The sequence below is a fragment of the Botryllus schlosseri genome, chromosome 3 (genome assembly GCF_051294905.1).
Source record: "Botryllus schlosseri isolate E-star chromosome 3, Bs_hap1, whole genome shotgun sequence".
Taxonomy (NCBI): domain Eukaryota; kingdom Metazoa; phylum Chordata; class Ascidiacea; order Stolidobranchia; family Styelidae; genus Botryllus; species Botryllus schlosseri.
The window spans coordinates 3,899,085-3,918,961 of record NC_137238.1 but is presented as its reverse complement, the minus strand read 5'-3'; the positions used below and the strand labels follow the sequence as shown (position 1 = coordinate 3,918,961).

The following is a 19,877-nucleotide window of genomic DNA, read 5'->3' as shown; positions in this document are numbered from 1 at the left end:
TGGATATATAGCGGAAATTGACCACACTTTAGTGTGCGTACGTCCAGAATAGCAAAGTTGGTCATAGTAAAATTTGTCGAAGGACATGGATAATTTTAATGTAATGCACACATGTCCGTTACGTAACCGATTGAAAATACCCAGAGAATACGTTTTCATAGCGCCGACTGCAGCCCTAACGGGAAGTGGAATAGTATAGTTAATATACCACAGCACTATTCGCGACAAATGACTCGGTACGTGCCTATACATTCAGTTACGTGATGCTCCAATGTGCTTTGCATAAGTATATGACTTACTATAAAAATTTCATGCATCTTCACCTCATGAGTAGCCTATAAAAAAGGTGTTCAGAACATTTAAATTTCCAGAAGGAAACATGAGTTCGTTCTGCAACACATAGTTTGAACCTGTATTGTTCCGTAAAATTTTCCCATCTATCAGAACTACAGTTGAGAATTTAGTCCGTCTTTCATGTGGATTTACTCCCAGGCCGAGCTCATCGTTTATGGCTAGTCTGCAAACACTGACTCTGAATCTGGTATACAGCGGAAAAGAACTATAGAGGCATAGACTATAGTGCTCGATTTATATGGTCATATTATATGTTTGCGTTCCAACCTAAATTATAAAGCAGAAAAAGAAAGATGAAATCAATCCAACGAAGTAAATATATCATGCGATCCATATATTGTTCATCAGCAGTTTGAAAAAGTAAGTTGTTCTCAATTGCGAATAGTTGATGGAATACTTTATTCCTGGAGTATCATAATAAAATATTCCGGAATACTTTGAATCGTTGCAATATTTTGCTGCATGCAAGACCCAATTCGTCGTGTGTCTCTTAAATAGTTTGGTCTTTGCTGTTCGCTACACTACGCAATAAATTCAAGCCTACCATAATTTATATTTTTCTTCCAGTTCATTGATAGTATATCTGATATTTCAACAACGGGTATAAGATACAATGAATAGTCCGATTTATGGTAAGTAAGCCTACTTACGACAACAATACGACAGCTAAATTTGATCCAATGTATTAATCCTAATCGATGCTGTAAATAGGTCTAAATCGCTCGACATCTGAATGAGTTTTAGGACACTTGCAAGACTTTAAAAAGGAACTGCTACTATTCTGTTCATATCAAACCATTTGTCTTTAGTGTTGGCTTTGATCCTGGCTGCGAGTGACTTCTCTTCGTCCGATATTTGCTTGGATATCCTCAATAATCCAGATCGGCAATATTCTTTGGATGAAGTGAACCGATGCCACGGTAATGTCACATTCTTATCGTATACCATTTATATTTTCATATCATTTCCAAATCTTTGTAAATGATATTACTGCGAATACATAAGACCACACCATCCGGATTAAATACCGACATTAATGGAGCCAGAGAGAAGCGATTTGATATCGTCAAATCAAAAGCCAGTACTGCACTTAATCTTCATTGTAAGGTCTAACGATAATTGTAGACCAGTATGGTTCTTAACCGGCATTCCATGGAACACTACAAGTTCCCCGAGCCTGGTGTCAGGGGTTATTTGAGGTTAAGACACACACTCAACTCATGAATATGATTTACTAGTCCTGGCCATCAATTGTTGCAGGTAACTAGGCCCGATCAGAAATCGCATTATGACTGTTGTGATGGCATGTCCTTCTGAAATGCCAATTCCATCTCCAGTATATATAAGCTCATTTGTAATTAAGCAATTGGTATTACGCTGCTGCGTTCCGACCGGAAATTACGATGACACTTTTCAAGCCGAAAAGCCTCACATTTCAGAATCGGTATCTGAAAGGGAACAGTAGAAGTTACACTGGTTTTCAATGAATATTCATCATCATGTCTTCACTTTGTATGGAAATTATATTTTATGGTTTATTCTTCTAATGCTCTGTTGATACGCAGTTTATTTTGTGGACTAGTAATTCAAAGTAATGTATCAGATGTGTACTGCGATCGATTTTGTTTTTGTGACTTTGCGGAAATCACGGGTTCCACGATGGGTTGCAAAGTAGCGTAAATGTTCTGCAGGTTAGGTAAGGTTGAGAGCCACTGTTATAGATTAATATTCATGCCGTATACATCAACAGTCGTGGACAATCTTCTTTTGAATTCTCTACTAGTTGCTGACGATTACCCCTGGGGAATGTCAATCGAAAATATTCGGGTTTATTTCAATATCAATATAATATTCCATCGTATACTGAAGCTATACTGAGTAAGTAGTGCAAGTGATACAATCTACGCCCAGCCCGAGAACTTCGAATAAGTTTGATTCGTTTCCAAATTTGAACTAGGATTTGGACACGAATTGAAAAAAAATCTGGATATGGATTTGGATTAGAATTTAAAATCTGCTGCAGGATTTGGATTTTCAAATGCTGACTTACTCTCTTAGAATGCGGATGGTATTCGGTTGGAGACGACATTCGCACGGAACCGATAGTCTCTTCCAATCCTTCGTCTGGCCCTGCATTTTCGCGTTTGGATGACACTGATTCTTCATGGTGTGCTGTTTACAACAACAATTATCTACAGGTCTGTATGTGCATTTGGGTTGTTAAAAAATGACTTTTTTTCCGGATTCCGGGGATTTACTGATCAATTTGTTTGGTTGCCTAAAAGAACGTTGCACACCAAATTTAGCTCGATTCCAACCGGTATATTTGAACACACAGGAGTTTGAACATTTTAAATTTATATGAAGAAGATTTTTAAAAAATAAAATTTTACTGTCAACCCAAGTCAGTGAGCAGAGGGTCGATTTTGTTCACTGTTCAGTTTTGAGTTCAGTCCGGTTCAAACCAATTATTTCAACTCTGCTAGAGTGATATAGAATGGCTTGCATTCATAATATCGTAGTTTTCCTCTGCCCTAACAATTTCACTGATAGACAAAATACCAATACTGTGGAGACCTTACTATTCTTCGAAGTTACAATGAAATGTCTGTCTTGGCCGTCCTAATCTCGAGTCATATGACTTGGTTCGAGTCATGCACAATGGCTCGAGTAGCATACAAGTCGAGACAACACAAAAATTGAATCGTGTCGAGTCGAGTCGTTTTACGCACTAGAAGAAATGACTCGAGTCAAGTCAAGAATCGTGACTCGAATCATTACAACTCTGAACTATGGCCATCTTCGCTAAAGATAAGTGTTACAAGTATATGTACACTAGGGGTGTTCAAGAATGACTTTTTTTCTCAAATCGTACTGGCTACTTGATAAAATTGTTAGGTTACCTAATTTAAGCCTACACGCCAAATTTGGTTCAATTCCAACCAGTAGCCGCATTGCTACAGGAGAAGAACGTTTCTATTTTTTATATAAAAATAAATACAAAAAATTTGAAAGTTTTCTGTTCACCCTATGAAAGTGTTGGGTTGTCTATAGAAACGATGTTCACCAACTTTGGTTCAATACCAACCAGTGGAAGCGGAGTTATTACCGTCGAAAAATTTGGATTATGAATAAAATAGTATTTACGGTAACCAATTCTTTAATTATTTATTATAGTGGTGCCCACCGTAAATACTATTTTATTCAAATCCAAACATTTTCGACGGCAATAACTCCGCTTCCACTGGTTTGAACCAAATTTGGTGAACATCGTTCCTATAGACAACCCAACACTTTCATAGGGTGAACAGAAAACTTTCAAATTTTTTGTATTTATTTTTATATAATAAATAGAAACTTTCTTCTCCTGTAGCAATGCGGCTACTGGTTGGAATTGAACCAAATTTGGCGTGTAGGCTTAAATTAGGTAACCTAACAATTTTATCAAGTAGCCAGTGCGATTTGAGAGAAAAAGTCATTTTGAAGACCCCTAATGTACAGTTAATTATGCAACTGTATCATGGTTGCCTCACGGTTAGGAATACATATTCAATAACTGGGAACAAGGTGTGGGGGTAACAAGTCATTGAACCATTATGCTCGCTTTATAATTTACTGATATCATGATTTCTTTTGGCGACAGATCGAATTTCCACAGCCGACGAAGCTGGGCGGATTCGAAATATCGGGATTTAACGGAAACTGGGTCGAGCAACTCAAGATTTATTACGAAACCGAAGAAGGACAAATATATTTTGCGAAAAATGAAGATGGATCGGAGGTGACAACCCATGACGATAATAACTGCTGTCCGACACTTGACCATGCGACTATATAATGAGAAACGACAGTTGATCTCACAATACTTTAGCATGCGACAGTTGCATGTTTGAGGTGGCAACATTGCTTGATATGCGAACATGCTTTCGCGTTGGTATTTAGAAAAATGTACTTGTACCTACACTACACGGTAAGTGTAAAAACGGCATGTGTTTGGGCTTGGTAAAACAGCCTGGTGGTTTTGCTAGCTTATAGTTAATATGTACTGATTTTAATTTGTACTGAAACAAATGAGGTTTGAAACTATATACAATCAGTGACTTTTTGCTTTAAGCGTTACGGTATGCTTTCGTGTACAGGATTTATTTTGAATCTGGATTACGCTTACGACCTATGCGTAGGCACAAAATCACGGTACATAAATAAGCTGGCTTTTAAGTAAATGCATATCAGATACAGCCTATAGTTTTGACCACGTAAGTTTTATGTTTTAACTTCCAAGGATTTTACCCGCGGGCCGTTGAATGCCCAGATCTGCGGCACGGGATGTATTCTAAGATTTTTTTATCGCAGACTTTTCACGGGAACGACGACGACACTGCTCGTGTAAAACAGGAATTCGGACTGCCTATATTCGCTAAGACCATTCGAGTCATTCCGGTGGGAAAGCATGGCGCGGCCTGTCTTCGCATCGACATATTTTCCTGCGAAGATACAAGTGAGTGAAGTAGTATTTTGGATAGTTGTCTTGCGAATTGGTTCATGGGATACCGTTTGTGGTATAAAAACTTGTATTGTCAAGCGGTTATAACCACTCTGGTAATTGGTTTCTGATTTCTGATTTCTATCGGCTTCCTTAAAGTTGACTTTGATCTTTTCAGAAAGACTACTTCTATGACTTTTGTTATCATTATAACACTTCGAATGTCACTACTCTCAACATTTCATTTTCAGCATCTCGGACTATGCCAGGAGCGAGTGAGTAGCAAAATATTGTTTGAGATATTGGTTGTCTTTCCAAGGTGTTGTTTATGAATACAATGTTGTGTGATCCACGTATATTGCATGAGCAATGAGTAATTCAGCATAGCAGAATTTCTCACTTGCATTCGAACAGTTTGAGTCACTGTGACATACGCGATACTTTTCCGAAGCTGACATCCGGAGAACGATTTCAATAGCGGCCACAACTGAAGGTGCAAAACATGAATACTCATCACTCATCCTTCCTCCATAAGCGACGTTACACTACTCATGTATATATGATTTGATTATTATACTTCTTGATATCGTAACAGCCCGAAAGCTGTGTCCTATACGGGCAAGTTACGACATCATCGGTATTCAATTCTCGATACTTGGGAATTCACTTATAGATGTGAGATGTGTCCAGAATAAAAGGTTGGGAGGGTGTTTTTAAATGATCATCAATATCAAATATGGATTCTCGCGTATCAAAAACGAATGAGGTAACAATTTACAGTGGGCATTAGTGGCTTCCAAACCCTGGCTATGTCAATACTCGGGTCTTACACCCCACAGGCCAACACCCTATCGAGAATGTTTAGTGGCCTACGACGACCCAAGTCAGTTTTAAATATGCATTTATAAGCACATAACTTGCTTGGGGAGACTTTAACTGTATTGGCCTGCCTACTTGATATCATGAAACTATTTTAGATGAAATTTTCTTCAGCTACCTTGATCCACCACCTAATTCTTCTTTAGATATCGCAAGTGACGCTCCCTCCGTTTGCAAACTAAATCCCCGCACAGACTGTGGAGATCTGAAATGCGCCGTTTACAAAACAGATCTTGCTGGATGCCAAATATGCGAATGCAACATGACCACTGGAGGTATGGCTATTATACAGCAGTCTTTATGCAATATTCTATTTCTCACGGTCACATGACACGAATGTAAATACATTCACTACACTCTGAATTGCTCTTGCTACCTTTGGAAGTAGCAACAAAATGGTATTATGTATTTGTGTTCGTAGACACAGAATAAAATTATTTCCTTCTAATGTAATTCACGGCTCCATCAGATGTAATGGCTGATCGTTCTCTTCATACTAATTTAACAAAGGAAACACTAATGAGTCGCACACTCAGTCGTCTCGATCAACGCTGTGGTCTCCGGAAACTCTTATATCACTTTCTGCTGCTGAGAGCGTGGGGCGCAGTGTGTATCATATGAAAAGTGATACCGAATGTTGTAAACTATGTTTTCCTTCGTAAATCCTGGTCCTGTGTCGATAAAATTCGATATATATTCCGGTGCGAATGCAAGAATGTGAATTTCATTAATCTAACAGTGATAGAGTCAAGATGCTGTCTGAAAAACCAATGTAGGCTACTTCATACGGACATGGGATTGACTACACTATAGTATTATCAGAATCTCAATTATCTTCTTACCACATCTTCTTAACTGCATTTATTGCTGAGAACTGTACCATAAACTATCTCCCAACCAATCCAATATCGGGATATTCCCATTGCGGGTAATACAACGTGGTGGTTTTGGGGAATGTTTCAAACGATCATATACACACATACATAGAATATACACGGATTCACCTATCATTGAAATAATATTGGCAGGCGTTTTTGAAATGGATATTTCGCTTAATGAGCCGACCTTGTACATCGCCCAAGCGAGATTGACAAACGCTGATCAACCGGACGGTACCTACAGCGCAGGTGCCCGCAGCGCAGCGCGTTTCCAGGACTACAAGGAAGGCAACAACTACATTGTGTATTACGACACATCCGCCGTTAGATTTTGTGAGTAGACATCGTGTGCTGTTTCATCCTGATTATGTGAACAAAGCTTATAATAATTAGGGCTTGCCAGAATCGAGTACATATGATTCGATTCTGTAATAGTAATAGGCTTCAAGTGGAGTCGATGTTCGAGTACCACTCATTTTAACGCGACAGAAGTATGAACGATGTAGAAAGATCATATATAGGGCCTATGTACCTTTTGTTCGACCACAAACAATATGCTCCTAGTTCTATATCATATGAAGGCTAATTTGGTATTTTCGCGACCATAGCTATTTCATTGAACTTTGTGGCATGGTTGTGGCTTGATCAAGGCTGGAAAAAGAATCAGTGGCGGCGCACAGTTTGGTAATCACTGGATTTGAGCCATATTGTCAGTATATGATATGATTCAGCAGTGATGTAATCTTGCACATCCGAAATCCTAGTACGCTCGAAGTAGTGCGACCTGTCTCAATGCTTGCAATGCTGACTATGAAATAAAGTTAACACGTACATCCAGGGTTATAATGACTCGAGTCATGATTCACCGATACAGAGTTGTAAAATAGTGAGTTGCACAGAACTTGACTTCGAAAACAAGCAGCGAACACAATGATTTGGAATCGTACTAAAGTGTCAAAACTGTTAACTCAGACTCGAACCTTTGAACTCGGACTTGGACCCAATTCGGCGGTGAATTGAAAATGACTTGACTTGAGCCGAGTCAGAAAAAAAAAGTGGAAATGTCTTGTAACTCGGGACCTTGTGACTTGGTTACAACGACCCTGCGTTTATCTCGCGTTTCAGTACTATCGATATAGAAATGTGGTTCTTAACCAGGGGTCCATGGACGCCTTTGGGATACGAAGCACCACAGTAGGGGTAGGAAATGCAGTGTGGAGTTATACGCTATTTAAGAACAAAGAGTATTTCACAAATGCACAAAAGCAGAATATTATTGGGCGATTTCTTCAACTTGAAAATTTTCTTCCACTTTGCGCGATTTCGATTCTATAGAATTCTTAGTTTCAGTTTGGGCACCCTCACCCCCGATAAAATAATAGTTATAGGCTATTAATAAAGAATAATAAGACTTAAGTTAAAGAAATTCGTCTAGACTTTTTCGCAATTATGTGAGAAAGGTGCTTTAGTCCAAGGGTGTGAAACTTGCTGATGCAGGACTATCAGACACCTGCATTCCTGTGCCGGCCACAAATTTCGCCCCAGGTCATACCAATACCTATGACCTTTCATTGCCAAAGAGATCGGCGGCAATAAACATTTCCCCCGAAAAACAAAGCACGTTAGGCAAAACGTTCGATATTGATAACTCCGGTCGCTGAATTATCTACTGACCCTGAACTCCACGGAGGTCGTATTTAAACCCATGCGGGGTTAACTCCAGCGTCTGGTGGCGACCTAGGAAAGTGTTGTTTCGATCCTGAATAGGGGTGCGAGAAACAGGCCATGACATCTCAAGGGTCACGAACGCATAAAGGTTCAAAAACACGGATATAGAGTCATACTTAATCCACGAATCCGCCTCTCTATACGTGCAGTCTAAATCTTATACTTTTCAATTATCATTCCAGCTGCAGCCGAACAAAGACAATTTCAATCGGCAATATCCCACATAGCTGCGAAATCGTGCATTCGACTAAAACCGAATACACGCCGATATCCTTACTACCTCAAATTCGTGCGCGGCGGCGGCTGTTCGTCGCCGGTGGGGAAGATCAGATCCGGCAACCAGGTTATTTGCAAGATTGCATTTTCTCAATATGGATAAGAAGGAGTCTTGGTGAAAAGGATTATATTGATTTAGTTAACCGATACTGTGACGTACTCAGATTTATTGCAATTTCAGCAACCAGGCAATTTCTCTTTAATGATATCGGTTGATGCTACATATTCTCACGGGTAGTGAGAGGATAATCAGCGTTGTCAGTATTGCTATTCAAAAAGAAATCGAGACATAGATGGAATATTTTACTCTATTACAAGTAGAAGTAGCGATTTTCGGGATACATCGACGTAAAATATGTTAAGTAAAAAAGTATTAAATTAGAAGTTTCCAAAAGTACATTTGGTTGAGGCCTCGCATGCTTTCTATTGATTTATACCTTATAATATTATTAAATAATATAATCATGTTACGGTTCTTATAATCACATAACAACGTAGGCCTTTTGCATCACAAGCTATTTAATTTGATCAACAACACAAGCTAAATGACCAATTTTGTCACGGACTATAAGATATTCACAATACTAAGGTAATTGTAGATAGTAATTATACAGCATGTCTTGATACGAATACAAAATCGATTACATGTTCCATAATATTGTTTTATCTCGATACGTTGCCGAAGTTAAATGGAATATTTTATGGCTGAGCATTGTGCAATGGATCTCAGTATGGGGCGCCTGTGGTCCAATACAATACAATTTAGTTACTGACACTAGGAACGGTAACACTCTTCGAAACGTATTCAGCTTCCGCCATACGGGGGCTACGGGGGATAAAGTGATGCAAATCTAAAAGAAAACTCTCTTTTGCTTTATAAAACAGCGTACATTGCAAGTAAGCAAAGACTGTTTTAGTACGCCACTTCGAAAAAGTTTATACGGACTACCGTTGAGTGTAGTTCATTTTCGATAATGTACAATAGTTATATTCTTATATCCTTGTTATCTTTTTTCGGCTTCTTGAATGGTATAGGTCGTGGGTTCAATCCAAATCGGACCAAAGACCAGATCAGTAAAACTGGTATCTACGGCTGCCGCGCTTGGCGCCCAGCATATCTGGGATAGTATGAAAGGGTGGCTTAAAAAATAGAAAGTCTTACAAGAGAATATTTGCACCTTCCTTTCCATCGGCATATGCACATCATGCACCCACGGTATGCATACGCACATATCGTGTGTATGTATAGCATGAGTCTATGTATATACCACAAAAACATCAAGGACAAAATAAATGATGTCATATAATATAATCCGGTAGGTTATATAAATGTTTGTTAGGCTTCCTGTTATGAATGCAATTAGCATGATATCCGGTGTAAATTAACGAACCGCATCTGCTTACCGATTTGATAACGCATTATTAACAGGTATCAATAGGATATGGATGCGGTCACACGGGGATAATAGTTCACGAGATCATGCATTCTCTAGGATTTTGGCACGAACAAAGTCGCCCGGACAGAGACAGCTACGTTACTATCAACTGGGGAAACATACCCAGCGGTGAGAAATCGATTGGTTCAAGATCAACCCGTGTATACACTTTACGCAACCGTCCAATCATTCCCGTCATGTCACTCTATCTCAGGGGTGGGCAAACTACGGCCCGCGGCCCGCGAGAGTCTAAAGAAACTTTTTAAAAATATTGATAAAATATAAACTAAATATCGAATTAATGTACGGACTTGATTAAACTTTTTCTTAGTATATTTCACCATTATAATTTTGAGACAATGGTTCCCAAACTGGGGTACACGCCCTCCTTGGGGTGTGAAGGCATCTAAAGGGGGCGCAAAGCTGAGCTCAACTGAGAAAAATTTTCGCGCTCCGCGCGATAGTAATCCAATTCATAATCATTGTACTGTATTTAGCATGAATTTCATAGTTAGAAGTCTCTCCTCCAGCGTCATAACCTTCCATGCCATCAAATTATCCGTTATGTTTGTTTGTTTGCTTGCTTGCATCCTGTTTGCGTTTCACCATCATAAAGGGTAGGGGGGTTAACAAGTTTGCGAACCACTGTTCTAAGGTAACTACTTCCTATTATAATTTTTATGTTTAATTTCTGGCGCGACAGCTCGATCTCAAGGCCCACGCAGTTTGAAAGGTTTCAACTGGTAAACATCACAGAAATCCTAACCGGAATTGACAATATTCGTTCTCGGTATGCGTAGAGTTGGGGTATTTATATATTATCTACACATAGTAGAAGTGTGTTTGAAGCTAACATGGTTATGATGCTGTCAGCATTGTGTGTCCTGGAACCGCACCAAAAGTGGAATTAGTAAATCAATGAACAGATCGCTGCTCACAGACTTAAATTTCAATCCGCTTCTAACCGACTTTCATCTCTATAGTTTTGACAAATTGGTTATTGAGGTCGACCAGCCGCTGAAATCTCGCCACTGTGTTTCTGACGCGAGTACGATATCATCAAAGCAATGTTTTGTTTGTTTTAAACAACCACATATATTATCTCCATGTCCTCACTATATTATCAAATACCAATATTGCGTTTTTGTTTATAATCTCAATTTTATATAGTGCGGCCCGCCAATGGATATAGATGTTCAATGCGGCCCGCGAGCTCAAAAGTTTGCCCACCCCTGCTCTATCTGCTTGTCAGTGGCTTCAAACAACACAATTCTAAATTGCAATATATGATAGTGATGGATACTATTAGTTCATTGCAAGATATCACAAGGCAATATATCGCAAATTAGCGACTACACGGTACATTGCTGCTGACAATCGGTCAGGATTATCGTGGTAATATTGTCACTTCAATAATCAATTATTACATTAGCTGCAGTGTTGCACCACTCATTATGGCTTTGTTATATCCATAATTGAAAAACCATACCAAGTCATGGGCGATGTAGAATGAATTGCAGAAAAAAAACCTATGCTGTCAAAACAGTCTGTTTCTGTGACTTGCCTGTTGATCTTGTCTATAACTTTTGTAACTGCCCTATTAGAAAACATATCTATACAGCATAGGTCTACATGCCTTCATAAGAGACCAGAACTATAAAAGTGTTCAAAGTAATCATCGTTGGTAGTCAAGTAGGAGAAGTAGCGTTGTAAATTGCTACTCAAATATGCGTAGAAGTAGTCTAAACTATACCCATTTGCGGAAGTAGTGTAACTAGGCAAAATATATTTCGAATACACAAATCCACACCTAACTATATGGATTATAATGAATTGAGCGTTTGAGTATACACTATACAATATACATGCATATCCTATCGTCACCAATGATCAATGAGTCAGGAGATTCTATTCACTCCTGCTTTTTTTCCAGGCGTTCAATACAACTTCCAAAAGCAAGGGACGTCCAAAATCAACTCCTTCAACTCCCCGTACGATTACAACTCCTTGATGCATTATTCCTCGACCGCATTCTCTTCCAACGGTCGACAAACGATCACTCCCAAACGATCTGGAATAAGCCTCGGACAGGTATCGGAACAATTCATGAAACTGATTTTGTCGTTATCCTTACTCTGTATCAGGGTTGTAATGACTCGAGTCACGACTCGACTCGAGTCGCGATATTCTGATGACTCGACTTGACTCGAGTAATTTTGTTAAAATACGGAAATGACTCGACTCGATATGATTCGGAGCAAGTCATATGACTCGAGACTCAGACGGCCAAGACCGACTTTTCATTGTAATTTCGAAGAATAGTAAAGTAACCTCACTGTTGGGATTTCGAGTATTAATACTGGTACTTGAAAATTCGACCAGAAACTGTTAAAAGTGAGGAAAATAAGTACATTAAAAATTCGATCTATTCGATATCACCAAACAGAGTTACATGAAAAGTGGATTTAATCAAGACTTCAACGGGAAACTGAGCAGTCAACACAGTGACTTGGACTCGGACTCGAGTCATAATACTATGATTTGGACTCGTCCCTCTGCTCGGTGACTTGGACTCGGACTTGACTCGGGGGTGAATTGAAAATGACTCGACTTGACACGAGTTTAAACTAAAAATGTGAGATTGACTAGTGGCTCGGAGCCTTGTGAAATGGTTACAACTTATTATCATGACTCAGTTTCAGAGGCGTTTCCAAGGAGCTCTTGTAGGAAGACGCGTGCAAAATCACTTCACCTCTATTAAATCAAGGCATTCAATGCTTTTAAGCCACGAGAAATCCACGTGAAATCATTCTCTGAAGTAGGTATGTTTCTGTCAGTGTAGAGCTGGGCTGGAGACGTACTGAGAGAGAGAGAGAGAGAGAGTCTTTATTTTTCATCAAACCAAAATACATAACACACGGCAGTGGTGGTGGTACAGAAAATATGCATGCACAGTATTCGGTATTAGATAGGAATGATCGATAAGACCGTGAGGGTCATCTAGTCTGATCACACCAGAATCAAACAGGTACACTTGACTCTAAACAGTCTGGCTGTAAAAAAAGTTACAGTAGTTAAAAAAATAAAATAGAAGAAAAAGTAAACGATGGTAGCAAATGATCAATGAAGCAATGTCTGGGCGAGGTAGGGCAACAGTGTTAGTGTAACGATAAGAGGTGATCAAGTAGGGCTTTTTTGAATCTGTCATAAGGCAATTCACGGATATGTGGTGGTAATGCATTCCAAATGATAGGTCCCGAATAGTCGATAGATCTCTTAGTTAGGTTGCTATTGGGTGGGGGTAAGTAGATATTTCCCTTTGACGAGGATCTCGTGTAATGGGAATGGACATTTTTAGCAGGTATGAAAAAGTCATCAAACACAGGAGGCAGACTATTGGAAAAATATTTGTGAACAACTTTTGATACTTCGAAGCGATATAGCTCATCAACTCGCAAAATTCGATGCTTACGGTAGTAAGGCGATAAATTGGTACGTAAAGGTACAGATGAGATCAGCCGTGTCGCACGGTTTTGCAGGGTTCGAATTCTGCACAGAAATGTTTTGCATGCACTTCCCCATACTACGATTCCATATTGCAGGTGAGAGTGGAAAAGAGAAAAATATATGGTTCGTAGTATTGATCTGGAAACCAAAGATTGCAGACGGGTCATTATTCCCACACACCGAGCTAGTTTTGATACTGATAATGAGTTTACACACATTTTGGAATTTATAAGTTGTTGGGATAGCGTAGCGGTGAGCGTCGCGCCATTTGCGCAGGCGGGCCCTCTGCGTGATTTTGATTTCATGATCTCCTCGTTGTTGATATTTATCGCAGGCCTACAAGGTTGTTTGATAATGCATCGACTTAGCAGACTGTATCATTTGGTTCAGAGAAACGGACTATCAACGGAAGACGCGAAACAGCTAAATGCTATGTACGGCTGCACCAAGGGCTCGGGCGGCACAACCACCACGGCCCGCCCAATCATTACCAAACCCGGAGGATCCTGCACGGATAAAAATAACCGCTGTAAATCATGGGCGGACAGAGGTGAATGTAAGAAAAACCCAGGCTATATGCTTGTCAACTGCAAGAAAAGCTGTAAAGAGTGCGGCACCTCTACTATCACACCCACTACGACCAAAAGAACGACCACCAGAAAACCTACTGGATCCTGCGTTGACGAGAATAGGAATTGCAGAGCGTGGGCCAGAGTCGGTGAATGCACTAGAAACCCGAGCTACATGCTTATCAAGTGCAAAAAGAGCTGCAACCGGTGCACTCAACAACGTAAGAAAATTTGTGAATACGCTGTGTCGTATCTCAGAGGCGGTCAGTACAACTAGGAAAATAGAGTAAGCCTGTTCTGCATTCTGAATCGAGAATGATTCTGGAGTTGAGTATTTAAGTATTACTCAGTTTGGCGCTAATACAGTATGATTGATGTGTACCAATTCTGCGACTTCTGCGAAAAATATAGAACAACTTCCACATCACATTAACGACCACACCTTTTTTCACTGCACTTTGTGACAATGCTGTGGCCGGTGGGTCGACCACGACTTCACAGAAATGTCATTTCAACTGCCGTTCGTAGAGTAGGCCTACTTCATGCTTCGTATACTGCGATATGGCGAATCCAGGTCGTTCCTAACCTTGCACAGTCGATGCGGCAGGTTGTCATCCTTAGTTCAATCGTATCCCCACTTTTACAGAATGCGACGACAAGAATCGATACTGTCCGTCGTGGAAGACATACTGCGACGGGAGACAATATCCTTCCGTTCTAAGAATGTGTCAGAAGACATGCAATTTGTGTTAAGGATGTCAGGCAGGGTCATTACTGAAATAGACTACCTTGTGAATAAAGATTTGAAGAAAATTAAAATATTTTTCGATGGGTTAGCTGGGATATAGAAGTCGCACGAGTATATAGTCGATCTGGATGCTTACTATACCACTTTCTCAGTCAGATAAGGCTACCATGGACAATGCACATCAGAGTTGGATCAATTACAATATTTTAATTCAATTACAATTACAATTACTCAATGCTAAAAATATCAAATTACAATTACTCTTAAACATGTATTTCATTACAATTATAATTACAATTACAATTAATTCAGTAACGAGTTGTTCTTTGACAACCGTAGCGACGTAATTAGCAACAATCTCAAGCTATTCATGTTTCATTCCTGATATGTAGAATACCCTTTAATTAAAAAAAAAAACTCGAACGTATTCGAACTATTCCTAGTCATGACTACTGAAAACTACAAGCACAGAAAAATGTTTCAAGCTGGTTTGAGCGACTTACAGCGAATGGGCTACAGGACAGTCAATGAAATGTAATCATACGATTAGGCCACTCAGAGCTGAATCAGGATGATGAAATCTAATTGGTAAGGCGTCAGCGATAAGGATGATACCGATAAGGTGCGTAAAATTAAAATAAATGCAAAAGGAAAGAACCTTCTGATAACTAGAAATTTCAATATTTTGGTTCGCATTTACATTTTCACTTGCTCGGAAACTGTTAGATTGCATTTGATACACATTAGGGTGCGAAAAGTTTTTGGCCCCAGTAAATTTGGCCAAGATTGGAGGTAAGATTGGGATAACATCTTTACAAATGCGTGATCAAGTTTGATAAAGCCTTGGTTGGAAACTTGAATTCCTTTTGCTATTGTTGCAACAAGCCTTGGTACTGGTCAGAGATTTAAAAAATCTTTGACCGTGGTGTAGAAAATGGTTCAGCACAGGTTTCAGAAGAGTTTATTTGCTGTTCATCCATTTTTGAAGCATTGAGATTTAGTTTAGCCCACTGGTTCTCTAACTTTTTTAGACACGCCCCCTCTATGACAGTGAATATTTCGTGCCCCCCTTATCGTCATCCTTACATATAGTTTGATGGTATGGAAGGTTATGACTGTTGATGAGAGAATTCTCCAATACGAAATTCAGACTATACACCGAGCAATAACCATAAAACGGAGGTAAATCGGGCCAAGCGCGGAAAAGATATCAGTTCACTGGAGCGTCGCGCCCCGTTCAGATGCTTTCACGCCGCCCAAAGGGCCGAATTATCTAGTTATAACGCAGCACGCATAGAACACCTATGTAAATAAGCTAATTATTACATGTTGTGACTGTTTACTAAGGCCTTAAGGCCCCTCGTCGTCTCCATGGTTCTGCCGGATTTTCACTGGTGCGACGAATAAATGATTGATTAAATGATTATTTTATGTCGTGATTGTCAGGTTTCCATGAAAATGTAATTGAGATTGTAATTGAGCAAAATTTTGATCAAATTACAATTACAATTCTAATTACGCAAAATAAAAATGCTTCAATTACAATTACAATTACAATTACATGAAAAAATGTAATTATTATACATTCAGCTCAATTACAAATTACAATTGATCCAACTCTGATGCACATCCTAATATAGTTGGGCAATGCACATTTATTGCCTAATTCCCCTCTATCTTCTGATATAGAGTTTTGCAAGCCTTGGTAAATCGAATACTGAGCAATGAGCAATTGAGCCTATATGCATGACGAAGTTACATACAGATTGGGGCATATTATGGTAGGGGTAAGTAAAGCGACAATTGGTTGCTGGTGCTTGTATGTAACGGGCGAAATATAGATCTTTTATCGTAACGAGCTGTATAGGAAGGCATCCGACCCTCCGTATTGGCAAACACAAGGTTATGCATTCAATGGTATAGTATAGTAAAGCCATAAATACAGTTGCATACCTCAGATGTCCAGTGTGGGACACCTGAAAAATTTTCAGTTTTTTCTCAATTAGATTAGAATTATAACTAAACAGTTTGTTTTCCAAATTATATTTGAATTGGAATTATGAATACACATTATTTTCAATTCAAATCTGCATTAAAATTAGTGAACTCAAATAGGATTTTCGAAGTACAGAACTTCAATATTGCAGCAAACAATACGTTCATATTGCCAAATTTATTCCACTGGAAGCTTTTCGACTGGCTCTCTTCAGCAGTGAACGCCAGTAAATGAGGTTAACCAAGTTCGAAATACATGTATAGAAAGAATTTGTCGTTGTGACGCAATAATGACAAGTACACAGAGTCGCGAACGGCCGTATAAAAGCGCACGGTTACGGTTCAGCACACACAAAATCAGCTATAAAACAGTTGAATAACAAAACAACACTAATGGAAGATTCCCAGCGTGTGGAGATGTTACTTCTGGCGACAGAGGATCGGCTTTTGCAGCTTTATAATGGTTGATTTAATTTGAGTTTTCCATAGTTACTCGTGGTCGTTCTCTTTTTCATTTAAAGGTCCTTGAATCAACCATTATAAAGTTGCAAAAGCCGATCCTCTGTCGCCAGAAGGAACATCTCTAAACGCTGGGAATCTTCCATTAGTGTTGTTTTGTTATTCGGCTGTTTTACAACTGATTTTGTGTGTACTTGTCATTATTACGCCACAACGACAAAATTCTTTCTATATTTCGAACTTGGTTAACCTCATTTACTGGCACTCACTGCTGAAGGGAGCCAGTCGAAAAGCTTCCCGCGGAATAAATTTGGCAATATGAACGTATCGTTTGCCGCAATATTAGTGAACTCGCAAATGAAATGTAACAAAAATCAAGTTCAGTTCGTAGCAAATCTGAGTTTAATCTCGTAAGCATAGGAATGACAAATATCCCACACCAAGCTTGTTTCGTTTCGCATTATACAGTTCTCCTATAGCATTTTCATGAAAACTACAAATTATATTAAAATTTAAATGAAAGCAAAAAATTCAAAAATTAGACTGGTATTAGATTACTGGCCTTTCGCTGTAATTAATCTAATTCAGGAGACGCCAACCTGGGGTCTGTGGACCGCTTGGTGGTACGAAACGCGAAATGAGGAGGTACGAGATGCATTGCGGAATTTGGCCTAGAGCAGGGGTTTTCAACCCTTTCTTGGCCGTGGCCCATTTTCCGGTTTGAAAACGTGCTGTGGCCCACCTCTAATCTTAAAGTCATATTTTCTCCTTATTTATTGATGACATCAAAGTATAAACACGCCGGGTCACGAATTCGCGCAAAGCGCGACGAAAATTTTCAAGTTGAATGAATATCTTCCAACAAACGACCAACGAAATAGTCTTCTAGCTCCACCAATTGGGGGTTTGGGTGCGGCAGTTACGGCTCTGGTAGATCATATGCTAAAACTTTATTTATGATCGTCCGCTGCTCCATTCGCTTCGCGAAACACAATGATCGAATTCCCGCATACACTGTGTGATTGGGATTTTCGTTCCACTATTGAGGGGAACAATATAATCATTCTGGGCCCGCTTCAAACAATTCATTGGTGAATGGGGTACTAAAGAGGAGTGGAGGAAGATTTTCATATTATGCATGCTGTACAATGTAGGCTACTACATTCTATGTCACGTACTGAACCAACTGAAGTTGGGATGTCGGAATATTCAATCCAGTGATACTATCAATTTATGTGACTCTTACATTATGTACATTGATTTGCGGGCATGACATTTTAAACAGACTTCAAATAATAATGCGCTCCGCTGAATCCTCAATCCATTAATATTCGGTGGTGCAGTATATACCTCCACCAGAAGTTGCTAATAATTTGTAATTATGGCCATTTTTAACTTACAATAATACGAACTGCCGAAGTACAGTAAATCGATACATCAGTTACACTTCATTCCGAGTTTATTGCACACCCCTTTCAGCGGCATACGACAATATGACCCTGCCGGAATACTTGGTTACTTTAGCATTACCTTCCAGCAGGTATTACATACGCGAAATTATTTTAGTTCCTTTTAGCCATAGGTAGTCACAGCCAGTGGAAAAAGCCGCCGTTTCTGCCTCCCATTTTCGATTTGAAATGCTGACTCCATACATACCACTACGTCTCATCAGAGTCGGATAAAAAGCTTAATGTAGCCTACGTATGATCAACTAATATAAATTTATTTTTTTAGCGATTAACACAACAAATATTACTAAACTTACAATATTTCTAAAAAATTCCAAATAGCTCTGTGGCCCACCTCAAATGCTCTTGTGGCCCACCAGTGGGCCATGGCCCACCCTTTGAGAACCCCTGGCCTAGACTCTATCCAGAACCCAAAATTTCTTTGAAAACCGACCAAAAGTGGAATCGTTTCGGTGCAAATTTATTCAACACAAGAATTTCCGCGATTTCATGTCATGGTCCCTTTGATTTTAACATTGGTATCATCAGAAGATGTGTTGAAAATGGGCAGGGGCTACGAGAAATGTCATTGAACGATCAAGGGGTACGATCGCTTAAACGATCAAGAAACAACTATCTATGACACCATGACAAGTGACCCTGGTAGCCCGAATAGGCTACGTATGGATTGGTAGTATAAAGGCACGATTTCTATATTACCGCACTAGTCCTGTACGAAAAAACTTGCGCAGTACGGACTACGATAAATCTTGCCGTGCCGCGCCAATTACCCATACTTGCACGTCCGGATTTGAAGCAATAGGGCCTACATCGTTTCTCAAACAAAAGACATATATGGTGATTTCACCTGTAAAGGCTGTATGCCGTCGATAGGCGCAATTTGCCGTGTTTGAAATCGACAGAGAACACTTACAGAACGTAATATAGCAATAAATTGCTATCGAGATACGTAAGGCATCAAAATTGCCATCAAAGTTATTACACAACAATGTAAATACGTGTTCTGTATTGCCTGGCTATATTACACGCGAGCGCAGTAGTCATTAGAAGCTACGTGTCGTTTACGTAGAATCGGTTCAATATATAAGGGTTGCAC

At 39.4% G+C, this 19,877-nt stretch overlaps 1 protein-coding gene across 1 annotated transcript; it reads left to right on the top strand.

Moving 5' to 3' along the window:
* The first annotated feature begins 847 nt into the window (after positions 1-847).
* On the top strand, positions 848-14,929 carry LOC145435603 (uncharacterized). Its single transcript, XM_080312887.1, has 13 exons — positions 848-986; positions 1,164-1,274; positions 2,413-2,552; positions 3,998-4,135; positions 4,708-4,852; positions 5,089-5,112; positions 5,863-5,991; positions 6,745-6,927; positions 8,505-8,665; positions 10,028-10,163; positions 11,968-12,125; positions 13,932-14,331; positions 14,757-14,929. Exons 1-13 carry the CDS (start codon positions 968-970, stop codon positions 14,861-14,863), a joined length of 1,851 nt encoding a protein of 616 aa, XP_080169013.1. The 5' UTR covers positions 848-967; the 3' UTR covers positions 14,864-14,929.
* Positions 14,930-19,877: the final 4,948 nt, after the last annotated feature.